The 27887-nt window shown below is 44.0% G+C and overlaps 1 protein-coding gene across 3 annotated transcripts in view; it reads left to right on the forward strand.

Annotated features, from left to right (window-relative positions):
• GRAMD4 (GRAM domain containing 4) overlaps positions 1-27887 on the forward strand; it is a 79246-nt gene that overhangs the window by 201 nt on the left and 51158 nt on the right. The window contains exons 1-2 of one of the 3 annotated variants that reach the window (XM_080602523.1): positions 6929-7415; positions 24303-24513. In XM_080602523.1, the coding sequence (XP_080458649.1) occupies positions 24352-24513 (162 nt within the window). In that variant the 5' untranslated portion in view covers positions 6929-7415; positions 24303-24351. Of the gene's footprint in view, positions 1-6928; positions 7416-19229; positions 19373-24302; positions 24514-27887 lie in introns of those variants that run through there. The other 2 variants (XM_080602522.1, XM_080602521.1) reach the window with 2 other exon arrangements.

A 27887-nucleotide genomic window follows, 5' to 3' on the forward strand; every position in this document is an offset into this window, starting at 1 on the left:
TGAGTGCCGCGCCGGGGCCGCCTCGGGTCGGAGCGGGGAGAAGCGGCTGGCTCGCGGCCGGGAGCTTCCCTCCCCGGGGGGGCAGCGCCGGGCGCCGCCGCCTCCATCGCCGCGCCGTGCCCGCAGCCTGCCCCGCGGCTTTTGTTCGCAGGAGCGGGGCCGGGCGGCCGGCGTTCGCCCCAGATGGGGCTGCCTGCGGCCGGCGGGGGAAAGGGAGGCCGCCCCCGAGGGCTGCCCGCGGCGGGGAGCACGCAGGAGGGCTGTAAGCACAGCCCCGGGGCAGGGGTGGCAGCCTTGGCCGGCCGCCCCCCCCGTGGCGGTGGGTTGTGGGGGGGGCGTGATGGTGGTCGGGGGTCGGCTCGTGGTGGTGTGGGATGGGGGTGATGGCGTGGCGGTGACCCCATCGGGCCTCGCTCGGCCGCCCTGCTGCCTGCTGGGTGGAAAGCGAGCCTTGCTCCTGCCGGGCGCTGCGGCGTGCCCGCCTGTCGGTAGCCACATGCTCGCCCGCAGTAGCCAGCGAGGTGCCCTGCGGATGTGGGGCCGCGAGGCATGGGAGCAGCGCAGCAGGAAGGCAGCCTCCCGGGGAGCTTGGGGTAAGGCCGGATTATGGACCGGGCTGTCAGCCCTTCAGGAAGGCCCTGTAGCTCTGTGCATCACGCCTGGGCCTCCTGCCCACTTCCATAGGCCGTCACGAGGCTTCGATGCACGTATGGGGCAAGTTGGGGGAAATAACAGCCTTTTTTGCCCTGTTTCCGTGTCGTGCTTCGTTACCGCGGCTGCAGTTTTGGGCTGGGTAGCTGTGTTAAGCTTGTACCAACATGGAATAAACGCTGGGCTAGTTGTTGGGTTTTGCGTTTCCAGTAATGGTTTAGATAAGGCGGGGAGGGGAAATATTTAATAAGTAGGGATCCCAGGCATCTGTGCTCCACGTTATCTGACAGTATCGTGCCTTAATTTTTACTGTGCGACGAGTAGTTGTGTCCCTCAGAATTAGAGATGCGAGCTGCCTTAAACCGTTTTTTTTTTTTTAATGTCATATCTAGTCATTCCGAAGGGAGGGCTTGTTTAGTCCTAGCCTGTCGTCTTCTGCAGCTGGTACTGGATCTTTAACCTCCTGGTTGTGAAATGGATAAAATAGGAAATTAACTCATCGTGTCGGGATATCAGATTGCACAAAAATCCCTGAAAGTCCAAGCGAGGTCCCACCGTTTCTCATACGGTGGCCTCAAGCTCGCTTCTCCGCCGTAACACAGGTGGTTTGGGGCTGCGATGCCAGACTGGAGCGAGGACGGGACACTCCGTGTGTCCAGCTCCGCCGGTGACCTCTCGGACGTGGTTCTGGGTGGCAGCAGGTAGGACCAACCTGGGTAGCGTTGGACCGATGGGTTCGTTTTTAGTTGTAGCTACTGAGCCCCGTTATTCCCAGCGGGTCAGGGGGTGCCAGCTGAAGGGGCTGGGGAGCTGCAGCGGGCTGGGTGTACCTGCGGCTCTCCTCGGTGCCGGGTGAAGGTGGCACCGAGGCTCTCGCCGCCGTCCTTGCCCGCGCCAGCCTGCCCGCCGTGGCAGCATCGCTGTGGGCTGGTGACGTAAATGCCTGTGGGGGAGGGAGGAATTAAGGGCAGCAGCTGGGAAAAGCCTCTCCTCGCTCCTCAGGGGAACCCAGTTTAGGAGAGGCTGGCGGAGGAGAAAGCCCTGCTGGGGAGGAACGTGCAGGGGGCTGGAGCAGCCGTGGCTAGGTGCGATTTCCCTGCCATGTGCAGCCTCTTGCCTGCGCAGGGGCAGCTGCTGGGCACTGCCTGTTCCCCTCCTCCCGGCGTGCGATGCTCGGAGCGTGTGGAAACCGACTGAAGTTCGTTATAAGAATGCGTGCATGCGATATCGGACGTCAGACATTCGGTATTGTTTGAGAATAGCAGCCTCGGGGGGGAAAATGGATTTTATTTTGGTAAGGAAGCTTCTGCAGCGTTTGAAAAGCGATTGGTGTTGCTGTTAGATTCAGGCACGCCTCTGGAACAGGAAACATTGTGCGTAATGCTCCGTATGTGTGCGGTGTCTTCAGCATCATTTGGCACTTCAGAACTCACTCTTTAATACAGAGACTTCAAAACTAAGAAGCAACATCAACTGTTTGACCTCCAAAGTAACAGCAGATCTGCTGGAAAATTAACAGTGACCCCATCTCACATCATGTGATGATGGAAAAATCATCCTTTAGTTTTGAATCAGTCATCCCTGTTCTGGGAGATATGAGACTGTGTTTTGTGTAACATATGGTTCCATTAAAAGATTTATGATGATTGTCTTTTTATTTAAGAAGTAACAGATCACATTTTGTGATGTTTTGTTTCTTATAGGTCTGGAAGATAAATGCTATTTAGCAATGTCTGAGTACCTTGCTGATTTTTTTTGTTTGTTTGTTTACAGCTAAGTAGCTACTCAGTGGCTGGTCCAGGTCTCTTCCTCCCTCTCCTCGCCCCGGTATCTGTCAGGCTTCTCAGTGTTACTCTAACTTTAGAGTACCCAAAGCTCTGGCCGTTACCAGAAGACCCCAGTACTATGTGCAGAAAATCTGCCATCCTGAATTCCAGGCCCTCTTGTCCAAAGCTGACTGTGCCAGGCCCAGATAATGTATACAATTTTCTAGCTTTCTTCTGCAACACTGGTTCCTTTTCTTCCCTACATGGTTTTATTTTTGTGGGTTAAATCCTGCCTGCACGGCAGGATCCATACTGCAGAAGCAGAGATGACTTCCTCTAATGCGTTGTTTTCATGACACAGAGCTTGACTGGAGGAAAAGCTTCTGACAGTATTGCTTCATCAGGGCCTTTCAAAAGAGATTCTCTCTCTGCTACTATCCAGGCTTTGCACGTTTGTGAGCTGATCTATGAAATAACCTGTGCATGGTAATACAGCCGTTAAACCTAGCTTTTGGATGATGATGTCAGGGTTTATGTGTTTTGATCTCTAAAGTCTCTGAAAAATGCAAGTTTTCTCTTTTTATCTCATGGTCGTTGTCAGGCGTATGGATGTGGGGGGGCAAAGCAAAGATGTGTCTCCTGGGAGGTCAGAGTTTATTAAAACAGTAAGATTTCAGTGGTGATCTTACCTTAAAATGAAATGAGTTAGTGCTGCTTTTTGTTACGACATAAGGAAATGAAGTAAGAAGTCTTTGAAGGCACTTCAGGCTTCATAAATATTAACAATCTCTGCAGTCTTCGCAGAGAGGAAGGACTAGGTTTTTTCTTTGTCTTAGTGGTACAGTTTCCCTTGCACAGTAGATCTTCTTGCCTTGGCTAAAGGGTAGCGATCAAATGCAAATCAAAAGTACCTTATTTGTGGTTAGTAATAAGTACCTTATTTGTGGCTTTCTTGCTCTTTTCCCCCTCCTCCCTGTAACACCCAAACCTTTCTCCTGTTGTGTGCTCCGGTAGTAGCAGATTTAATTCCTGGCTTACGAGACCAGCTCCTCAGAGATGCTTATATGACTGACAGTGCGGTTCTTTGCTTCTGAGAGCAGTGGAAGGTAAAGACTCCTAACTTCTTCAGTTGCATTTGAAAAATTATTTCTGTTTGCATCTCGGGTCACCACGTGTCTTCAATTTTTACCCATGTTAATGAGGAAGAAACCCGCTGGCTCTGTTGGATAGTGGTATTTTTTAAACATGCTTTGAGAATGCTTACGGTTGTCTGGTTTGCTTTTAGTTTGACAACTGTGTCTTCATCTTAACGGAAACTGAAGTTCAGTTGAGAGGCAGCTTCTTACAAATCCCGAGTTATTGCAGCGAGTTCTTTGCGAGCGCCCGTTGAGAATGCGTCGCCTGTCCTAGATAAATATGCTATCAAGAGTGCATCAGACTTGGAGTAAAGCTTGTTCCAGGTGTCTCAGGGACTGAAGCCAACCAGTCTTTATTTCCTTGTATGCAGTAAAAAAAATAAGTAACTTTTAAAGTTAATTTTGAGTGTGTGTTTTTTCTCTTCTCTGGATGCAGGTCCTAGAGGTCACTGTAAGTCCCTGGTGATGCAGCTTTTCTGAGTGCTGCTGCCCTTCCGCAGGAGCTGACGTTTCCAGTTTAAAAAAACAACAACAGACGCTTCAGCCCTCTTTCCCTGATCCCGTCAATGCAGACATTGGTACATCTTTTGACCCGTGATTAAGGGATTTATGACTCGGTTTGCAGGATGCACATGCCTAGGAATTGTCATCATTAGACACTGAGTCACATGGGTATGTGTTTCTCGGGCTGTGTACATATGGACTTCTGTCTAAAACTTAACACATTCCAGTTCTGAGTGAGTGCTTGCTTATGTTTGTGTGGGCACATCTTTGCTGGGTGCTGCTTTGGCTCTGCAGCAGCCACCCCACGCTGCATTTTAGTCCATCAGGGCTCACCTGTCAGTGGATACTTCCTCCGTTATTGGGTCTCCCTTCTGACATGCCCGAAGGTGAACATCTGTCTTACAAACTAAAGTAAGCACGGTGAAGTTCGGATGTTTCCTCTTCTGCCACATCTGTTTTGTATGCTTACATGGGTAGCTGTAGTCAGTGTTATATTTAAAATTTAGAAACAGGGATTGTATTTTTGGGGCAGTGCTTCAGGTGGGGAGTAAATCTGTTAGTGGAGTATCGACAGCCAAGTAACACTGCTCATAAATGGGAGGGAGAGAGGAGAATAAAAAAAGGAACAAAGCATGAAATACCACTCTATCCATGGGATTCTCATCAAACTCTGTGGGAAGGGACACTCTTGTTTCTTAAGTATTGAGTGTCCCCTCATGTATATCTATATGTAGTTGACTAAGCTGTTTTTTGAGGATCTTAAATCATAGAATTATGGTTTGTGTTGGAAGGGACCATATAGACCATCTAATTCCAACCCCCTGCCATGGGCAGGGACACCTCCCACCAGACCAGGCTGCCCAAAGCCCCATCCAGCCTGGCCTTGAACACCTCCAGGGATGGGGCAGCCACAGCTTCTCTGGGCAGCCTGTGCCAGGGCCTCACCGCCCTCTGAGTGAAGAATTTCTTCCTTAAAGGACACGACAAAATTATGTGGAAAAAGTAGTCAGCAGTTCTGTATGTTCAAATGCAATGGTTAACAGATGCATTTCAGATTTCTAAAGTAGTCCCCTGAAAATAACGGCATAATATGAGAGATCTATACTTACCTTAATTAAAGAGAACAAAGCCGTGCACTCCATGGTGGCCTGACGTATACAATTAGTGCCTGAGTTCAATTAGTTTCCAACCGCTATAACCATCTTTTCAGAGCTCTTGATAGGACTGTCAGGGATTTTTATTAGTATCTTGCATTACTAATGCTTGGCATTTTTAATATCTTGTAAAAGCCAGTTGTTCTTTCAATATTCATTTCAGGTATAAGGTTACTTATGTAGAGAACACTTGAAATTCACTGGTTTGGAAACCAACCAAATCTCGGTGGCTGAAAATTAATATCCAAGTTTTCAGTGAAGGATCCATGAACGTCTTCAGATGCTTAAAGCAGCGTTTATTTCATAACTTGAAGTTTATCGTTAGCTTAACTTTTGTAAAGAGGAGTCTTCACGTTAGGGATGCGAATGAGAAAGGGAGCTTCTTAAAAATAGCATGAGCAGGTGTTTTAGCTCTGGAGCCATCTTCAGGAAAAAAAAAAAAAAGTCTTCCCGTTTCACACTGCTGATTTTACTACCTGAAATCCCACGCTCAGGAAATGGTTTGTGTGCTTTAGTTCCCCTTTCTCTGAATTTCGTCTGTGTTCTCAGGTGTGCGCAGTAACTGCGTTTTAAAATAACCTCCTGCGCTCCTCAAGGTTAACAGCACTTTGTCACTGCTGGGGAAATGTGGCCGTGCTATACAGAGGCATGTGGGCTTATAGCTGTCAGCAGTATTCAAGCAGCATCACAGCCATAGGGATGGGGAAACGCAAAGCCTCTGGAGAAGGGAGTTCTTGAAATGTTCTTTGAAGGCCACGTGTAGCCCGCGATGCTGCTTTATGAGCCTGAAAAGGATATCTATTCCTGTTTGCTTTTGGTAGAGCCAGCTAATGTCTGTAGCCGTACAGCTTCGGGGTCCCTCCTTTTGAGGACTGACTTGGGAGTCAAAACCCTGTAATTTGCTGTAACTTACTCCAGATCTGAGTGTAAGGAGCCTTACAGTCCTGGTCTTCAGGCGTAAGCTGCTTTTCCAGACGTTGCTGCAGAAGTAGGACCCATGGCAGGTTTTGTGCCAGGGACAAGGCGCTGCCAGGAGCTTGTGACTTTTTGCTTTCTGCATTGCCTGGAGAGGGTGGTGTGCCCAGCTCAGGCTCCGGAGGTCTGAGCAGCAGCAAAGAGACCAGTCTGTAAATACCTTTAAAATCCTCTTCTGGGGCTCTTGGACCTGGGCTCTGAACATTTTGGAAAAGATGCAGTTATTGCAACAAGATGCCGTGTTGCAGCAGGAAAAAAATATAGCGTGTTCAACACCAAAAGATGAAATGCTGTTTACCTTCAGTGTGATGGTCCTTGCACTTAAGTGGTCCTTGGTGAATACAGCCGTGACTACCTGATTTAAAACCAAGCTGCAAGGTGATTTGTAATCCAGGATCTTATCTTGGGGATATACTCACTGTTTTGGATTCAGGGCTTTCTTCATCTTCCTTCTTCCTCACCTTTTCCCTCCTGAGATGAGGAGTAACGCTTAGGGAGCTGTCTGCGTGTCCCATCCTTGAAGCTCCTGGCTGCTTCCCAGTGCTGCCCGGAGCCAAGGAGCGCGATTCCAGCCAGCAGCCATCCTGTTTGTGTGGGACAGAGGTGGCTGTGAAGCTCTGAACTTGAGAGCAGCAACACATCCTAAGCATCCCTGTGTTACTGCAACTAGGACAACTTCAGACTGTGCTCATCAGATAATAACAAACAGCTCCTTAGAGGGCAAAGTCTTGCATCAACTTGCAAAGATAATGTCATCGGTTGGGGTAGGAATAAGCGGAGCATTAAACCACTGCAATTTGATTAACTTCGTAATATTTTACACTTCTTTTATCCAAGGTCTTCAAACTCCTCTTAGAGGCTAACCTATAAAGGAACCTAAAAGATATTACAGAATATCCGAGATCGCCTTTTGTACAAAAATGAAGTGTAGCTTGCCTTTGCGTGAAATGCTGCTTGGTCTCAACGCTCCGTGCAAAAACTGTGATCACGCAATGAAGAATGTCCTTCCCAATAAGTTACAGAGCAACTGGCTAGACATGTTGATCCTTTCAGAGATCTGCCAGCTGCTACAGGATGCTGTACTCCCAAGTTTTGCTTGAGCTGTAGGAGTTTCCTGGAAACTTGCAGTAATTGAAACTAACGTCAGGAGCTTACAAAACACTGCAGAAGTAAAGGCTGTGATCTCCTTCAGATCATCTGGAGCTAGCCCTGTTTTGTTTCAGAGAAACGTGAGTATAAAGCTTTTAAAACGGTCTGTGCCTACTATGTAGGTTTTTTACTTTCCCTTCCAAGAAGAGTTGCTTATGGGTGTGAAGAAATTATACACATTCAACAGCTCTTATTTTTGCTTTTAGTTATGTGAAATAACAAGCCTAAGTAGGATAGTTCTGATTTCCCCAGAAAACTCTGTATTAGAAATCATTTTTACAAAACTGATTTTTTTTTCCTAAAGCTACTTCTGCTTCTTCCCTGTTCTATCTAGTAGCAATCTTCCTCCAGTTTTTGAGGGATCTGCTAACAGCATTTAATGCTGGATTGCTTATCCCCCTACAAAAATACTTAGGAAAAAAAAGTCACAAATACCATTTCTTGGAAAATTTTGTAGGAAGGACACAGAACTTGCATTGCTTAGCAGTTTGAATTTGACCAGTGAAGCTCTCTGGCACTTGGCAGTCCTCTCGTAAAGCAGAACAGAGACAGCATATGCTTTTTGAGGGAGAAACAGTGCCCAGTATTTTCAGATTGGTTTTCCTGGTGGTGTGCAAGCCTGAATGTGCAGTATCTGCTTTGGTTTTCACTTAGATAAAAACAATTGGAGAAGATGGAATCTATTTATAAGTACCTCCCTATTTTTTGTTAATACTTTGTAATTGCATAAATATTTTTTCTTTATAGATAAGCTTTAAGTATTAAGCTATTATCTGTGACTCATTGCTGTAGAATCTGCTGTTGGTGACATTTTATTGTCTTTGTTAAATCATGGAAAATCTTTCCATGCAGTTTATGTTTCTTTGTGTCTGAAGCAAACTACATCTGTTTATCTTACCCGCTGGTGGCTTTGTTCTCAGCTGGCTAGAAGTTCATGCTATCTGAGAGCTACAGCAGACCTCACGCATGGCACAAAAATTTCATGTGTGTACTTAGCTGAACAATTGTGTTAGATGACTTTTTAGAAACACTACGTGGACTTGGGCAAAAAAGAGTGTCTGTTTGCTTTATAGGTGGTGATTTGCTTTTTCACTTTCTCCTCCCTTTTCAAAAGCTTCAGCTAAACAAAGTGTTGGTAGTTAAACAGACTGATGTTTTATAGGGCTTTTTTTCCTTTCTTTTTCTTTTTTTTTAAAGTCCGTGATATAATGAATTGTATAAATGTCAAAATTGTTATGAAGTTAATACTGCATTATTATAAATGTCAGAAGAAAAGCAGGTAAAGGCAGATATACTGGGAATCTAAGAAGGGGCTGGACCCTGAAGATGACTGGCTAACCACAGCTTGCTTGTTATCTGAAACAGGAGATGAGGACCGTACTTAGGAAGTATATGCATTGCTGGTGTTTCTGAACCATGGAGGAAATACCAGACGCCAACGCTTGAAGTAGATTATCTGCTACTGCCATACGTATTTTCTTACTTACAGATTGATCATCATTTGAAAAAACTTCCTTTTCTTTTTACATGAAGATTAACCAGCAGATTGAACTCTTAAACTAAAAGGATTTTTGCCAAATACAGTGATAACCAGGAATGTGAGCATTGTAACTGGGGCACAGGGAACAGCAAAGCACTGTCCCTGGCAAGGTGAAATGGAAAGCTCATCTTGGAGCCAGTCAGTTAAAGAAAAACCCTGTGTTTAAGGGGATTCAGTGCCATGCGGTTCAGTAGTACTATTATTCCTGAAGGAAGACAGCTTGTTTTGTGCCCCCATGGGATCTTGCATGCATCCTTGTGTTAGGACTGCCAGTATGGTCTGACCTCTTCTGTAGCCTTGTCAAAGTATATGCCCAATCTTTTCTCCAAAAGCTTTTTTTTTTGGTTATTATTATTAATAGGTATACTCATGTGAGCTTTTAGTCAAAGGTCTTAGGACTGATTATAACACAAATTGGGCCCAGCTTTCACATGTTATTGTTTGGCTTGATTCTCAGGTACCCAGAAGTTTTTCCACTTGCTGGCCCTGAAGGTATTTTTCAAGACCAGTCAAACTTTCTTGTATGTCTTCTGGGTGGTATGGCCACCTCTTCTGAAGGACAATTTGTAGCAGGGCATGTTTTTAATTCTACTCATTGTAATGCAGTCCTTGGAGGCCTGATGCCTCTGTTTTGCTGTGGGCCTTCAGAGTTGAGTGCAACAGTAAAAACCCAGAACAGTCCTTGATTAAAGCTGCTGTTTAGCTTTTGAAGACTTTATACTATCCAATAAACTGGAAGGTTTGGCAGGCATAAGATATGAACTGTCCCTTTGCTATGTATTTATAGTTTTTTTTTTAATCCTGATGGCTGTCAGTCCCTGTTTCTTGTCACCTCATCTCCTGTGACTTCGGCCTTGCTGAGGACAGGCTCTCATTTACAGCTGTCCAAGTCCCTGTTCAAGTTTAGTCAGCCTGTCTAGATCTTGCAGGTGGACGAAAACCCCAGATACCTGTAACAAAGAAATCAAAAGGTATCATCTCTCTCCCTTATCCCCTCTCCTATTCCCCTTTCAGCAAATTTGGTGCTCCATAGTTTGCTTTTGGGCAAAGACGTGGGCCTACTGGAATTTCTAATATATTCAAGAATTATATATATATATATATTTTTCACATCCATGGCAATTATATATCCAAATCAGAGCTTACTGAGAGTTCACTAGTAGTTTGATCATGTCCTGCAGTCTTCAGCATAATTAATGTAAAAAATCTTGAGCTTCATTTCCATGACTTTGGGAGACTGCATCTGTTAAAACATTTGTATAGTGTCAACAAAAGCCTTGCTGCCCCCAGATCAGAATTTGAGTGTGACCAATAATTAAATTTTTAGAATTTCTCTGGAAAAGTGAAATCCATGGTTTAATTTTCAAATTTCCCAGGTTTAAATATGTGACCGTTAATGAAATAACTGGGACTAAGACAGATCTGGAAGAAGTCTTTGTTAGGACTTTTGACCTGAAAAACAAAGCATTTTTTTAGAAGAAGAAATTATTAGAAGAATTCTTTGTCTTTCTGATAAAGAAAGATGGCATTTCTACAAAAATCTCTCCTTATGAGGCTTTGAAATGTGCGCAACTGAAATGATTTTACTGTGGCTTGTGTGTGCAGGGAACAACTCTTCTTGCCTCTTCCTTTACCAGCGCCCAATCATGACTGTTCAGAAAGATAAATCGTCTGTATATGGCTTTTTTCTTCAACAACTTGGGCCTTTTTTACCTTTATCATTACTGACTGAATTGTCATCATGGCATAAACACACCTGTCAGCTCAAGCAGTGTAATTCTGGCCCGCATCCCAGTCTTAGAGGCAGACGTATAAATGCCATCCTTTATCTGCCTTTTAAATTGCTTGCGTCTGATTGAAATGATGACTGAATTAATCCTATTCATATTCCTTCTACCTTGGTTTCTTTACTTCATTACTAAACTATCCATTGTGCTTTTTTTTTGTGTCAATTTAGTTGTATTTCAAGTCTGAAGCCTCAGTGATGTGCCAGGTTACTGCTTACTGTCATTCGATTTGTATCGTTTTAGCAACCTGATTGGGTTCCTGGTGTGTTTGTGACAAGGAAATATTTTGTTTTGAAACAGAGCATGCAGGTAGTGTGGTAGGCAGGCCTGCGTGTACAGGCTTGGTTAATAAACTCTCTGAAGAGCTGATCCATTAAGTGCTAACAGCGTTGGCTTCATGGGTTACTTCATGTCTTGGATCAAAAAACCAGACTGGCAGAGCTTGTTTCTGCCTCTTCCGTGTGTCCAGTACATTTTGCGTTGAGATGCAGTTGAAATACTGCTAATATGGCTGTATCGAGAGAGGAACCGACTTCTCCTGGGAGAAATGCCACTTAGCATAACATTACCCTTCAGTGATGCTGCCAACAGTATGTTGCCCCTCGGTAGAGGAATAGAGCTCGATATGTTAATGTGCCCTGGTTTATTTAAAGACCTGCTCCAAGATATCTTGTTCCAGTTGTTTCAGCAACTTCAAAAATGTAGTTGTTAACTCTGTATATATATATATTTTTTTGCCATTGGAAACATCTGCTGTTACGAGGCAGTAGGATATAACAAGTACCATTAAAATGTTAATTTCCTACCTATGCAGCCAAATTAATGAGAACTGGACTAGTTTATGGTAATAGCTTCAGCTGGCCGGTTAGTTGTTAGGAGGAGGCTTCGTACCTTTCTTACAGATTTATGTAATGCATCGTTTCTGTGTTTTGTTGAAACTCTGCAATTTTGTGTTTGGTTTTCCTCAACTCTGTGCATGCTTTAAGGAGGCCTGAAAATTTAAAAGGTGTCTATTCAGACTTATTTCTTACATGGTTGCCTGAAGAATAATTGTCATAAGCTCTTTGAAAGCCAGGTAGAAAAGCTGAAGGCTGTTAAATTAAATACTAGAAACTGCTGTGGTTTTAAATTTTTGATCTCAAAGATGTGTATGAAATTGCATGAACGAAAAGTCTAGTCACAGAACTATTGTTCTTGCAAGATTTTGGAGAGGTTCTTCGGTCTTTGCTGGAAACTGACCTGGACCTGACTGAGTGATGAGACCACGGGAAACAATCACTGGTTGCAGGGCACTATTTTGAGGTGGTTTCAGGATTCTGGCAATGCCTCAGGCCTGACTGTGAAAATTTGTTATTGTCCCAGAGTCTGCAATACCTGGAGTGGAGTTTGAGTGTCCCTGTAGAGTGACATGGAAGAAAAGAAGCAGTTGGAAGAAATGGTTTTGCTGCTGAGTACCCCCCTAAAGAGGGTGACCTAGGAGGCCATAGGTCTTAATTCTTTCATTGGCTCGTGATAGCTAATAATTCATCGTATTTTTGATGGCTTGGCACAATCTTACAGTTGTCTCCTTGTAGAATACAGTTGTATATTTTCATCTTTCCCCTCCTCTTCTGCATTGGTCACCTGCCTGTTGAAGGTGGACAACTGAACTGTTCGGTGTGTGTTTGTAGATGAGTGGGTGATGATTGCTAACGGATACTCATTTGTGTCACTGAGTGTTTTGAGTGACGAGGTATTTTAGTTTTTGTTTGCAAAATGCCAAATTGATGGATTTGGTTTTGTGAGCTAATAAAATTTGGGAAAAAAGAATGTGTGGGAAACTTCACTGGAGCCATTTATTTATTTAATTTTCTCTTCTCCTCTGTATTTCCTTACAAGTATTTGACTTGCACGCCCTGTCATTCTTTGTGAGGTTATTGCACTTCCCAGCACAGGCCCTCGTTGTCATTATATATCTAAAATTGCTAATGGGGCAGGGAACAGTCTCTGTGGGGCCTAATGTTTACATTTCTCTGCCAGCTGGTTATTTAACCAGGCACAACTGTCAGCATGTGTGCATTTCTGGTGTCTGTCTTCTGCTTAGAGCAGTTAGTGGTATCACCAAAACTGGCTTTTTCTTTTTTTTTTTTTTTTTAACAGCAGTTGATACCATGTGCAAAGGGTTTTGGGAAGGAAGGTGAAGGAGATGCTGACAAAGCACAGGATGCATGTATCTCATGGGAGAATCAGATTCAATGGCAAAGATACCCACTGAATTGTGCTGTGCAAAGAATGTTAAAATAAACATGTGAACTGAAAGGTGTGCAGTTATGGTAGAATACCCAGGCAGTTTACTGAGAGAGTTAAAGTACAGAAAAATGGACAATTATTCCTTATGGCTCCTCTACTTTCTCATAGGGTTGGATGCTGTGTTACTTGGTGTGTCTATACATGTTTGTAACAACCTAAAGCAAAACCAGTTTTCCTTTTTTTAAATCTAGGAATGGTAATCTGAGTGTGGGGACAAGAACAAATATTCTGCATACGGAAGGAATGATTTGGTTTGAAATTTGAGGGAAGAGAGGTTTGCCCCTGTAACAGATTAGCTTGAACAGCAGAGTTTTCCAAACTTAGGCCTTCAATTTCACTGTTTTTAGAGAACTGTGTTAAGTAGCCAAAGTATTTAAACAATTAATTGCAGTCCAGAAATCAAAACTGTCTTTTGGGTACTGTGATTCAGTTCTGTTTATAGCCAACGTGCCAACGGTGCAAATGGATTTACTTGGAGAATTATGCCATGAAGAAATGGAAAAGAGGTCCACGACACCTAGAGGACAAGTATTGTGCTTTCCTGTGTAACAACTTTCTCTGTTATTTCCAAACTCTGTCACGTGGAGTAAGTATTCCTCTAATCTCTTCCCAAGCTGTGTGATAAGGAAGGAGGTTCTTTTCCAGAGTGGGTAAGTTCTGCCCAGAGGAGCTGCTGTGTACTTTTCCATCAGTTTGGTGGGAGCTTGGTCTTGAATGTTGTACTCTGTGATAAGATTTGAAGAAATAGTTTACATTGCTCTTCTGAGCTTCTGGATAGTACAGACTGCCAAAAATAAAGTTAATGTCTGAAGGCAGATTTACTGTATGAAACTTGCTGTTTCTCTGTTATTCCTTCAGTTAGTTTACTTGGATAAATCCCTCTTAAATGTGTTGTGCGGCATAGCATTTTCACATGGTGCCCTTTCACATATTATCTGTGCAGCTTTTTCCACAGTGCTTCGTGCCCCTTCATTTAGAAGTTGACATAATGAGGAATTACAACGCTATGTACTTACCTAATCTATGCAGTGATTTATTTTTTCCAGCCCCTTCCCTTCTATGCCGGTAGCATCAAATGCAGAGGCATTTTCAGGTTTCTGTTGGGAGGAGAAGGAAGGAAGAAAGGACAGAATGAGATGCAGCACTGTTTCTTACATAGTAAAATATGTGGGATTTGGGGATTATACACATTCCTTATAAGCTCAAGGCCAGTATATGGGAGGGAAAATTAAGATTTTTAATCGTACTGTGGTTGTAGTTGACATGTGCTAGCTCGTGTGTAATTCATTTCTTATGTACCAGAAATGTTGAACATTGTTACTTATGAGAGGAAGTTCATCATTGATTTCTGTAGTCAGCACATCTCAAACACTTGTTAAATTTTGATATGTTTTATTTTTGTACTGTAGATATTTCAGAGGCTTAATAAATTTTTCAGATTGCAGTAGAATAGCTCAAGTTTGCAGAAACTATGCAGTGCTGTACCCAGAATCACCACATCCTTGAAGCCTTTCTGTGAAAATTCGTACCTAGATGGATTCATGATAACTGGTTACTCACAAAACTGTTGATGTTGGTTTCTGCTGAATTCACTCTAAATTGAGCAAAGCCCCTCAAAGTAAACTGTCTTGTTTTACTCTGTATGATGGCCCTTAGCCTTCTTGTCAGTGAGGTGCCCGTAATAACTGAATGATTTGGGGATATGAACTTTGGTTGATTTGTGAACAAGAAGGTAGGGGAGTTAATTTTAGCATTGTCTATCTAGCATAGCAATTATGTATATGTAGTGTTTTGTATGATAGCTCAGTAACTCATTCTGTGTGGTTTTGACCTGAGAGGAAATGTAATGCCTAGGTAGCTTGGCACTGTGGCGCCTGTGAAGTGCTGCCCAAATGTGCAAGGTGTTGTAAGGGCTAGGACAGGCTTCTGTTTCAGCAGTGAGCTGCATGCTCTCAGCTGTGCTGAGCTGAAGAGCACTGCATTAGCCAGACTTCAGCCATTTGCAGTGAGCTGTGTCCTGCTTCAGATGTATAGCTCTTAGCTCTCACTCTCATTTTTTTTTATGAATAGCAAGGCACAATATTTATTGGAAAACAACTGTGTAGTCATTCTTGCAAGCTGCACTTCAGGTTTTATGCTTTTGGTCTGTTTCTGAAGATTACTGGGTGAGCTATGAGCAGTCACCCAGAGCAGATGAAGCTCTTGCCTGCTGCTGAGAGACCGCTCCAAGAGGTCCAAAACCGTTCTGCATAGATCTTGGCAGGCTGTTGTCAAAATGCCTTTCTCTAAGCCTGGATTATGGTTCATTTTTCATGGTGTGTTTTGTTACGGTACTCCTCTAATTCATCTGTATTTATCATTAAAAGATGATGACTGCGTGGTTCAGATCCTGGAAACATGCAGTCAGCGTTGAACAGGTATAACTGCATTAGTCTCCTTAACTTGTACTTTGTTTACTCGCAGTGATAGAATGAAAATTCTTCCTCAGGACTAACAGGACTTCCACTTTTTAAACAGTGTAGTGATCACATTTCATAATAAACTTATTAGCCTGAATAAGATGTTCCATGCCAGTATGTGTACTTCCAACTTCAAATGTTTATTTTAAAGCAGAGTATAAAAGGCCAACTTTATTCTGAGTGTTATGTCAAGCTAGTCTTCATGTATTTCTTTTAGAAGAGTGGAAAAGGAGATGCACGCTGTGACAACCTAGCCTTAGCCCGTGTTAGTTGTCCCCTCAGCCCCTGGTCCCTTTGCTTTTATGGGCAGAACTTGTACCCTGGCTTTGTACTTGGCTGGAGCTGGGCCAGACCCGGGCTGTCTGGGCCTTGTCATCCAGGAGGCTCTTGCTGAGCTGGTGATGTTCTCATCTTCCCATCCTGACCAGCAAGCAAAAAGCAGTCAGACAGAGGAAGCGAAAAATGCATTTTGCCCGTGTTAAGCTGTGACAGGCTTCCCCTCCGTCCTTCAGAGGGGCTGAAGAGAGGGGCTGAAGCTCTGGCATGGGTCTGATTTCTGAAACGTGCCTTACAGCAGCCTCATAAACACTGTCTTCAGGGTGAGGTTTCACAGCTGTTTAACCTGATGTAGGTGCTGTACCAGGATACTTTCTCCCTCTGCCCGTGACCAGAAACCTTTCTGTGAGGGAGGCACGCCAGCTCTAAAGCCGTGTACAACCGCGAGTGAGCCTGAATGGCTGTCTGCTCTGATTAAACTGACCCTGCCAGAAAACAAACACAAATTAGTTGGATCAGCAGTGAATTGATAAACCGCATGAGTGGTCAAGTGACAGAAAGGCCGTGGCAGGAGTGAAGAGGGTTGCTCCCTTCGGTGCCAGCCTGCGATCGAGCTGGCTTCAGGCTCCAGCGTGCCTGACCAGGAGGCGGTGAGGGGAGAGCGGGTGGGAGCTGGTGACCAGGCTGGAAGTGTTTCACCTGGAGAAGCTTTTACTACTATCGCTACATGCTGCCTATTTGGCCCATTGTTTGTCGTGTTTGGGCAGAGGAGCTGAAAACACAAATGCTGAGAGGCTGCCTGCTGTCTTGTGGTTTGAATCTGTGGGCTTCTCCTGTCACTTGAGCTTGTCTCTGCAAGCAAAGTGGTTTTCTTGCGGGGTATTTTTGGTGGTGCTCTTCAGATGGCTCTTCAGTAAATGTTTCACTTTTTCACACGGGTGCCTTGAGGAAAAAATGAGCTTTATCTTCCTGGTTTGGGAGTTAGAATTTCCACTTTATCAATTTACAGAGGAATCGATTTAACATACCTTGTTAGTACTATGTCTCATGATGAAAGAGCAGCACAGGTGTGTAGGGTGTCAATGTAATGGGGAAGGGATGTGATTTTGGCAGTGCATTTTTTCCAGCTGGGATATTAAGTGAGGGATTAAGTACAAAGTACACCTCCCACAGCTACTCAGTTGCAATTGTCCCTGCTCTGTGTTTCTTCACGTGGGTGTGTAACCTGTATAGGTATGTGTGTATGGTTTTGTTGTGTTTTCTTCCTTTGATGTCCCCTCTGCGCCTCCCACAACTTCCCAGTGGGGATCGAGTCCAGGCCCACAAATATCTGGTGGCCTGGGGACTGTCCCTAGCAGTGGGAGTAGCAGCTCCACCTTCTATGGAGGGGCACTGGAGGTGCCTCCTTTGGTTTGTTCAAGGCTTGTCCCCAGGTTACTGAAGGATTAAGACCGATGCGTTGCACACATCTGAACCTTTGCAGTGTTTGCACGGGTCATTTTGGAACCCTTCAGCTTAACATGTTTGCCGAATATGTCTGAAGAACTCTGTGGCAGGGGCAGGACCAGAAGCGAGTCCTACAGCCGCATTCTGCCGCCATATTGTGAGGCCGCGTTCTGTGACACCCCTCTTCCCCCAGCCCCTCTGCCTGCAACAGCCAGGGCGAAAATCTTGAAGACAAATCACTTTTATTGTACGGCGCTGGTCCATCGCCTAGGCAGCTTCATGTCGGGTGCTGAATGACACGGTAGTCTCTTTTGGAAAAAATAGATTTCAGCATAATGCATATTCATGAAGCTGAATTATGGTTGCTGTGACAACCTCACCACTGGCAATCAAGATCAGTGTTTTAAACTTCTGTCTCCAGTGTCTGGGTTTCTACCGTAGCGGATGTTACACATATTATTTTTTTTATCCTCCCTTAGTGGACAATTTAAATTGTTTTAGAGTTGTTAATTAATAGCTGCATGTAGCTGAGCTTGTAACACGTCCAAGCACAGCTTCCTGCTCGTTTCCAACTGGTGTTAATCGAGTGTTGTGGAAGTGGGGCGCTTTGTGGTTGGATTTTCTTTGTTCGTTTTTCTTTATACTTGCAGGAAAAACAAAGCTGAAATAGTAAGCATAATATTTCTCCACCCCTTAGGTAGCCTGACTGATAACATAATCTCTCACGCCGAAAAACGCAACAAGATCCATCCCTATACAAGTTCAGAGTTTTAAGGACTCCTGACGCTGAAAGGATTAGGTGCTTTTTGTAGATATTACTCAGAAGCAGTAAATAGTTCGCTCTGTATGCTCAGGCCATCGTGTCATAACCCTGGGGCCAGAGTAACATAGTTTGAGGAAGACTTTAGCAGACTGTGACACGAAGGCAGTGACTAATTTCAGGATGAGCTTGCGGTGGGTTGAGCGTGGGGAGGGCTTAGCTCCAAAGGTCGGGTCCTGCCTGCTTGTTGATGTCAGAAATCGAGGGCACTTGTGCAACCTTTCTGACTTTTGGAAGGTGTTTGTAAGCTGCTCTTGGCTGGTCTGACTGCATGTTTGGCCCAAAGAATTGCAGTTTCTTTGTTTCCAACAGGGATGAAGCACATGGCCTTCTTCCTAAGCACTGACGGCAGGCAAGAGGCGTTCTTTTCGGAAACCAACTGTGCACTTAAAGCTTTTCTTTCCAAGGCTCTCGATCGGTTTGTGGGTGGGGGTGTTGGAGGAGGGGAACCGGACTGCCCGGGCATGGCAGCGCTTGGGTTTTGAGGAAATGATGACAACATTATGTACAGAGAACTCAACGTATTGCACAGTCCCGGGTGAGGTAGGGCTGAGCTGAGATGGTGTGCTTTGTGTGGACACAGCACGATTTGGGACAGGGCTGTGTTGGGAGAAGGTTGCGTCCCTTCTTCCCTGCACTTCAGCATCTTCTTGAATTGCGCTTAATGCAATTTTCTTGAAAGATACCAACTTTATCTGCACAAAACCACTTCCTGTTGTTCAAGACAAGAAGTGGTGAATAAGGTTTGGTTTTCTGAATAGATCTGAACCTTCTGGAGAGCAAAGTGGGAAAACTGTGCACAGGGGAAAGAGAAACTGAACAGACAAGGATCTCTCCGTGCAGTCAGTTGATCTTTCTCTGGTTAAAGTTTTTGAAATATTAATAAGTACAAAATGTTCAGACAATGGCTTGAGATGAGATTCTGTCCATTAAAAAGAAAAAGGGGAAAGTAATGTTGAGAGGGAACCTTTTGCACAAAACACTGTACAGAGGTGGTCCGTGAACCTGTTGTAGGCTTTGGTATTTTACCAAGGGTTCCAGTTTTGGTTAGGCATGTCCTGAAGAAAACACAACGAGCTTTGTTTGCAGTACTTTAAGTATCAGCTAGTACGTTCATACCATCCACGTAGCTCTCTGTGTTCCTGCTTTCCTGTCAAGATAATACACTGGAGCACTTCGGTGAAGGAGTAATGAATACCTAATGTAAGCCTGATACTTTCCACTCCCTCCGTTTGCATGTCCCTCCCTCATGATAAGACTAAAACATCCTGGTGTTGACACTTGCCTGTGTTTGTTCACACACACGCAGTCGTGCTCTTACTGAGTACCAGCACTCTTACCTTTCACTTCTGTAGAAAAACATTTTGAGTTTCAAAGGAGGATGTGAAGGAAAATGAGGTGTGAAGATGAGAAACCAGCGGTATGTTAGATTTATTTCGATTCTGTCTGCAGCTTTCGGAAATGCTGTTTTACTAGCAAAAGGAGCACAGGTGCTTCAGTGGTTGCTTTGCTGTGTCAGTCTGCTGTGGCCTTTGGACTTAATATAAAGTTCATCCATAATGTTCTAGTGTTTTATGGTGCTGTATTTTTTTTCCCAGGCTCCCGATGAATGCTTGCTGAGGAGATGCTGTTTGACTTTGTGTAGTGGCTCTGCATTTTGTTAACAGATGAAAAACGAATCACAGGGCTGTGAAGCAGAGCCCGTCCTCTGATAAAGTGCACATTAAACTTTAGTTGTTGAATCTCTGCAAGGTCTGCGAGACCTCATACCCTGATTCAGCATGTTCATGTGTCAAAGACTGGATGTGAAGAGAAAACTGAAACCTCTAAGCAAGTTGTAGGATGCTCTTGGTGAGGGATGAGCCTTCCACAATCACGCAAGAGCAGGTCGTGTTTGTCTCTTCTGCAGGGCAGCAAGTGATGCCGGTGTTAACTGGGACCTGCCAAAAATCTGGCAGTTCGTGGGGGGAGCGGTGCTATGAAGGGGTGAGGGCATTTCCATAGTAGCAAGCCCTGTAACTGATACCCCGTGGATTGCGCTGGGCAGGCGGGCTCTGGGCATTCCCCGGCAGCTGGTTACCTCCTTTCTGAAGCCTCTCTGCAGTCACAGGCAGGGAAGCTGCTCCAGATCTCCTTGCAATTTTTATGTGGAAGTTTGGGGAAACCTGAATTTCTCTCCTTATCAGAAGTTGGAATGTGTGTATATGTTGTTTCTGGGGTTGGGATCTTGACATGTTAGTTCAAATGAATATCTGATGGTTATTTTGGGGTTAATTGAGGTCCCAAAAATTTGTTTCTTCTCTGGCCCTCCGTAAAAGGGGTTAAAAGCTGTAAAAGCAGCTGGGTATTAATGTCAATTAAATAAACCTTTACAGATATTTTACTGTTCTAGTATTTGTTTGTTTTTCAAATGTGAAAAATGCAGATCTTTTTCACTTATCAAGCCCTCCCTATGTCCGTAAGCCATAGCCTAGTTTGTTACTAGATGATTTGGGACTTCAGGATAATTTTAACAGGCTGGTATTTAGTTTTGCTGATTTGACCTCTGCCACTGCAACGAGAGAAATAAAAGCCACCTTCTTAAAAAAAAGCCGGGTGCCTGAATAGCCTTGCTTGCAAGCACGTTAATGTAAGATATCCTGACGATATTATGGCAGGGGGTCTGGTAGTATTAATAGATCTGGCTGAGGTGCAACAAAGTTGGACCTAAATCAGTCTTGCAGAGTCAGCGTCTGCCTTGTTGCACTGTGTGCTTTGCGTGACAGAGCTGGACGTGGAAAAGATCGCTCATTGCTTGCGTTAATAGTACAGCGTTCGTGTGCAGAAATGATCTTGACCAGGGAGAAGGGATTCGCTTTTATTTTCCTCAAATCAATAATTTACGAGGGTGATAACAGTCTTATTTGTCATTTTTTTGTAGCATGCTAGTGAGAACAACTGTTGTCACATTTATGACTGTTAGGAGGTGAGTGTGTGTTCACAGTGCACGGAGTTAAAATAGTTGTGTTTCTGTCTGTTGGTGGTTAGCTCGAAAGAAGAAGGAGACATGGGCCTTCGTCCTTGCTCATAGCTCTGCAAGTACAAAGCTGCATGCCAGGTTTGGCGTTGCTAGTAGGGGATCTGTCTGAAACAGCCCAAAACCTAGAGCTGAACTAGCTGAGGCTGGGATGTGGCTGGGTAGTGGGGAGAGGGGAAGGGGCTCAATAGCTGTGGTGGTGGAGCAGGTGTTTTGGTATTTAGTTACTGTGTTTTACAAGAAATCTAATTACAGGTCAGAATCTGGTCTTACGTCTTACTAAAGACTCATTTGCTTCCTCAAGCTTAGCTAGGTTTCATCCAAGTCACTTGGAATACAAAATCTCTGAGAAGCTTTTCTTCTAGTGAACATGAAAGTGTCGAAATGTTGCTGTATTTATTGATCTTTGTCTAAAAAAAAAAAAAAGTTGCTTGTTGGAAGAATAGGATGCTGGCATAAAAAGCCTGTCTTAGAGTGCGCACTTGGGTTGAGGCCAAGTAATGAGCTTCCATAGGAGCTTGTTGGCAAGCTTAGGTTTTTGCTCGGGATCATCCAATGTAGGTAAGTAATCTGTAAGCCTGGTACACTCGGACAAGTTTCAGACAAAATGTTAATGTTTTAAATTATAACTGAGCAGGTATTTCTATATAACACCTTCTTGTACTTAAAATACTTTGAAAAATGCCTAGGAACATGATCCTTTACTATTTCTTCTTTTAACGGTCAGTCTGCTGAAAAGTATATTAGGAAATACTGACACTGACGGACCAGGGAGGTGATCGTCCCCCTGTACTGTGCTCTGGTGAGGCCGCACCTCAAGCACTGTGTTCAGTTTTGGGCCCCTCACTACAAGAAGGACATCGAGGCCCTGGAGCGTGTCCAGAGAAGGGCTACGAAGCTGGTGAAGGGCCTGGAGCACAAGTCCTGTGAGGAGCGGCTGAGGGCACTGGGGTTGTTGTGTCTGGAGAAGAGGAGGCTCGGGGCAGACCTTATTGCTCTCTGCAACTGCCTGAAAGGAAGCTGTGGGGAGCTGGGGGTCGGCCTCTTCTCACAGGTAACCAGTGACAGGACTAGAGGGAATGGCCTCAAGTTGTGCCAGGGGAGGTTCAGGTTGGAAATGAGGAGACATTTCTTCTCAGAAAGAGCAGTCAGGCACTGGGACGGGTTGCCCAGGGAGGTGGTGGAGTCACCGTCCCTGGGGGTGTTCAAGGAGAGGTTGGACGTGGTGCTTAGGGACAGGGTTTAGTGGGTGACATGGGTGGTAGGGGGGTGGTTGGACCAGGTGATCTTGGAGGGCGTTTCCAACCTTAAGGATTCAATGATCCCTACCCCATCCGTGTTATTTCTGCCTGCAGCCGTGTTGTTTGAAAGCGATGGCAGGGATGGGGAGCAGAGGGGCTTGGTTTAGAACTGCTGTGGTGTGGGTCTGACCTGCGTCCTAGGTAACGCTGGCTGATCGCAGATGGAGATCTCTGAGGCGGGAGGGAGCGTGATACGTCTGTGCCAGTGCTTATCAGAGGTTTAAACTGCCCTGATAGCATTTGTTCTCGAGTCGCTATTAATAGCAGGGCCTACAGATAGCTCTGGATGTGATAGCTGACAACTTTCCTCATCATATAGGCAATGAATGAGCAGAAGTGTTTCTATTTTAAACTCAGCTTTGACAAGTAATAGAACTTCAAAGAAAAGCAGTTCGTAGAAAATAACCTTGGGGAGAGTTACCACAAGAGGCTGAAGAGGAAGAATAAACATACGGCTGCAACCTTAAGGATCTCCGATAAAGGACGAGGCTGGTTTTTCTTAGCCAGCTGTGCTCTGGGGGATTTGTATTAGTTTCAAACTTCTGTGTTTAAGCTAAGGGTGCTAATAAACCTTGGCAGAGGTGCAAACTAAGGTAGGTTGTGAAGGGAACGATCTGGTTTGGACTTGGTGCGAATAGTTGCTGCAGAAGTGCTGGAGGGTCTTCAGGAAAAGAAGAAAAGCTCTGCTGAAACGAGGTTTGTGTTAGGAGGTGATGTGCAGTCGGCTAAGCATGTTTCTTCTAGTGATGAGGAGGGCAATCTTGACTATAGGGAAAGAGGATGGGACGATGATAATGGGAACAAGTGCATCAGTACAGATTTTTAACTAGCAGAAGTTCTTTGAGGAGAGCATTAGAGCATCCTCTGTATAGAGGTTTCTGAGCTGAAGACCAGAGTTTGCACAAGAAAAAATTGTGGCTGGCTTGTAATAAACTGCCAGTGGTAGTTTTCTGAAGCGGTAGGATCAAAACCTAACTTTTTTTTTTTAAGTTGGAGCTTGCGACCTCGGGTACACTGTGTGATAGGTGTAGAGCATTGAATCAGGATGCTTCAGGGGGTCCAGTTTAAATCATAAGTGATGCAGTGCAGTATCTTAGAAAGCTATGATTACAATAAACTTACATATATTAATTTGGCTTTGTTATATTATCTTTTAAAAAATATATTAGTGGGGTTTCTGAACTATAATTTCAGTTTAAGTTCAAGTATTGCTCATGTCAATGTATGGTCCCCAGAAGTGAGGTGTTCTGGGCATTTGCTATTCCTCCAGATGGGGTAGCATCTGCATGATCTGCAAAAATGCTGGCCGCACTGATGCACTTAACAGTAAACTTTTGCTTATGCTACCTTTAAACAATGTGAAAACATCACTAATAACGTGATTCTCCTTTTTATCTCAAAGGGAGCAGTAGAAATCTAGAAAAGATCTTTCTCTGGGTGTGCAAGATTGTCAGCATGCTAATTTTAAGGATTTTGGCTGTGTATTTGAATATGGATTATATCAATTTATCAATGTAATTTTTGATGGGAGCTCTTCAATAAATCATTATCTTCTTTTTTCTTAGTCTGAAGTAGGAGGGTGATATGATAGCCTTGCTACTCTTTTTCTCCATTTTTTTTCTGGGAATTTAGAGATAAGTTGTGATGCTTAGTGGATTTTCATGCCTTTGATTAGAAATGTCAGCAAGCTGAAGAATGTGGACTTAACTGAAGGTTTTTTTGTTTAAAGTAAGCTGTTAAGAACAGACTTTTTAATCTTTGTTTGGGGTGCAGGTTGTGAGCTTGTGCCCATCCTGTCTTTAAAAACAGCCCTGAGAAAGAGGCTGTAATAGTGGGGGAAGGTGGTAAATTACCAACTAATGAAAACCACTCATCTGTTAAAAATGTCTTTAAAAAGGATATGCTGCAAATTGTTTCTCCTCCAGGGGCAACAAGACACTTGAAAAAATGGTTAGAGGTAGCTAATGATCAGAATGTGTTTCTAGGTTTGTTGCAAGTTTTCTAAAGTACTCCTGATGTTTTGTTTCTTGCAGAGACTCCAACCGTCATGTTAAGGTAAAGCAGAAAAGTGCAGTGCTGAACATGCTAAAGAAGTTGGACAAAATAAGGTTCAGAGGTCACAAGAGAGATGAGTTCCTTGATTTAGCAGAGTCTCCAAATGCTTCTGACACTGAATGTGGAGATGAAATCCCGGTGAAAATACCTCGAACATCAACCCGAGACAATGAAGAGCTGAGAGACCCTGTAAGTACTTGGTTTGTTTAAGTGTCATTATATTACGTTGTATTGTTCTCACATAGAAAAAAAAAAACAAATCTGTAATTCCTTGCCCCTGTATTTTGGATTTAACAGCTGAAGATGTGTGCGTTAGGAATAAAGCTATTTGAGTACGCTTCCATTTTATGGAAATGTCAAAGTCATTTCTTAATATTAGGATTCCCTCTTTCTGCCATTGCTTTTAGATGTTGGAGGTTGGAGGGTTTGATGGGCTTTTGAAGGGTTTGATAACCTTGGATGTGCTTCTGAATGGTGTCAAGTTTTATTTGTTGTGTTAAAACACTAACAAATAAATATGAAGGAAAGACATCTAGATGCTTTTCATCCTGAGAAACCCAGAACTGCTCAGATGCCACTGGCCAGAGCTGTAGGTGTACGGTTTCTGATGGCGTCACTTAGAGGATTGTGCTGCCTGGCTCTGTGCTGCGGTGTTGTGTCCAGTGACACTGCCCTGTCACAGTGCTGGCTGAACCCTCTGCAAGACTCCTCAGTTATGACAACTTTTTGGCATGTGTAAGCAGAAGCATCCCAATAGAACTGTCATTTTTAAACAGCAAATGTTTCAGGAGACGTTGAATATTGGTTTAAGAAAAGAAATAAAAAATCCTCCTTTAACTTCTGAAATGGCTGTGGCTTCTTGAGCTTGGACTCGTGGGTACAATCTAAATTACAACTTGGCAATTTAACTGTTGAAGTTGGAATTTGTAGCTCCCTGGGAACTCACCACGCAGTTTTTGTCCCCACGTGTGGTCAGTCCAGCTGCTGTCTGAAAGCTCACATTTCCAGCAGCACAGGGCGTGCTCGCTGCTTAGAGGAGTTAAACTGAAAGCTTTCGAACTGTGTAAGGCTGAGCATTTCCTCTGGGGTTGGCAGCTTGTGTCCTTCTCAGTGGCTATTAGTTTTACTGCTGTTTGTTTTTAACTAGAATTTTCTTGTATAGCATCGCATACAATGTGCTTATATGGAGCTGTTTTGCCAGATTTTTCCTATGATCATGGAACAAACAAGTGGTAATGACAGAGCATTTTCTGCCACAAAAAGTCTATTGTATTCATATCCTCAAGCTCCTCACACAAGGAAGGTCTTTTTGAATGCCTTTCCTTCGCTTTTATTGTGCTGAAGACATCTGTCACTTGTTAATAAGTATGGATTGTATGTACTGACTATACTCTGTGTTTCTGCCCTTCCAACGTGGTATTTTCTGAGCTTGTTTTAGGTAAATACTGGCTATTTTCATTAAATTAAGGCATTATATTAATGTGGGGAGAGCAGGGAATGTGATTTGTATCCAGTCAGGACAATGTGTATGGCAGCACTAGAGCTACAGAAAGATCTGAATTAAGGCCCAGATAGTATTTTCTGTGTTTCTTTAGGAGGACAGTAGATGCAAGGTGGTGTGGCAGAAGGAATCAGGTAGTAAACTCACAGTTTTGGCTAGCAATAGAGCCTCACAGCTACACATCTTTGGTCGTGGTAGTCTACTTTCTCAGCACACAGAACGGAACAATTTGAGAAAACAATCGGAAGAGAAGCACTTTGCTCTCTGGCTGATTAAACAGGCTGTCCTGATCTAACTCCATGGGATACAGCTGAGCATAGCTATTTAAAAACAGAGGGAAAGTGTGGGGGGGAAGCAAGAACAGTATCAAACTTGTTATTTTGCCCTGCTCATGGTGTTAGTGAGTTCCAAAGCCAGTGTGATGCTGGAACTGGGTAAGAGCAGCAGCTGTGTTACAAATACTGGCCAAACAAGCAAACTTGTATGAGGAAAGAGATCTGGAGTATAAGGGATAGGTTTCACATGGGAAGTTTGGAGGATTAGCACTTGGCTCTGGCAGACATCTGTCCCCCTAAGTGCTGCTGCCCATCCGTAAAATGAAGGGTGAGGAAATAATCCCCTGCGCTGCAGAGGTGACAGGAGTAAAAAAAGTAATTCTTGTATGTTTGAGTCAATATTAAGGTAGCGTCTGAGACTGTGTACAGAGGGATTCTTAATTATTTCTGTTTCTTACTGCCATCAGATTCTTGAGTTCTGCCTGAATTATTTTTAAGTCAGTGACTGAAACTCAGATCTTAAATTGCTTATAAAGGGTTGTTGTCTTTCATAGGCTTTGAAAGCAGCACGGCATTGTACTGTGATTATGCTGTCTGGAAGAGGGACCATGAAAAGACCCAGTTGTGTTGATTTCTTCCTGCTGAATACTTTAGGGAGTTGTTCAAAGCATGCAGAAGTCAATGCAAGTCTCATGCATAAATGGAAACTAGGCCTTATGTCTTTTCATACACATGCGAGCTGGTGCTGTACTTCTCCTGCTTCACTGTTTCTCTGAAAATGCAGAACTGGTGGGCTTGGGAGAGCAAGATTGGTGGTTTAGAAAAGAGCACAGGCATGCAGAATTTGAGTCCCAGTCCTCTTATCTGCATCTTCAGTACCCAGATGTCATTGACTCCACTGTCAGCCATTCTCTTGTCAAAGGCTTCATCTCTGCCCCTCTCTACTTCTTCTTCTTTTTTTTTTTTAATTTTCAGTCTGGTGTATTAATCATTACAGAGCCATTAAAGAAAGATCTTGGTCTATTAGAACAGTGCAGCACAGTCACATGAATGAAAGGCCCTTCTGTACTGTGCCTCAGGGGTACAGAGCGCGCATTGGAAATGTGCAGATCAGTTGCCTCTTCTTTATGGATGTGTCTGAACTTGCCAAGCATATGCAAAAACTTGCCACAAATGGAGGTTTTAGGGGAAAATGCCTTGTCTTAAAAGCTTGTAGCTGCAGAGCTCTGTCTGCAAAGAAGAGCATCCTCTGGGATATACCTCCAGGAACTTAGGTGAGTGTTCAGTCACAAGCCACAAATACAGCAGTGGGAACTAGACCCAGCGCTTCACATCTTACAGAAGTAGCCCATGCAGAATTTCTGTCCTCTGAACAGACAGAAAGGATGATCAGATAAGGGAATCTTATTCTCTGTCTCACAACTGTGAGCTTTACCTAGGTAGTTCTATAATAAACATCCACACTGGTGTTTGGGTAAAGCAGCGGTTCCATAAGAACAGCTGGTTACTGCTAGGAGAGCCCTGGAGTTTGAAGATTTGTTATTTTTCTTTGACTTCTGTTCTGAGGCTCTGTTCAAAATGCATCTTGCTCTTGATTTGAACTCGCTTGCTCTCAGCTACAGGCTGTCCATTTGCTTGTGTGGGTACTTCTCCTGTCGCTCAGTTAAGTGCCCTTACTACCTGGTATTTCTGGGATAGCAGGTGTTTTCTGGGGTTTCTGTGGGTACCTGGACGCTGTGATCAAATCTAGCACAGACAGCTGTCTTGGTTAACAAGTTAATTCTTTG

The sequence above is a fragment of the Anser brachyrhynchus genome (assembly GCF_964034855.1).
Source record: "Anser brachyrhynchus genome assembly, chromosome: 1".
Classification (NCBI taxonomy): Eukaryota; Metazoa; Chordata; class Aves; order Anseriformes; family Anatidae; genus Anser; species Anser brachyrhynchus.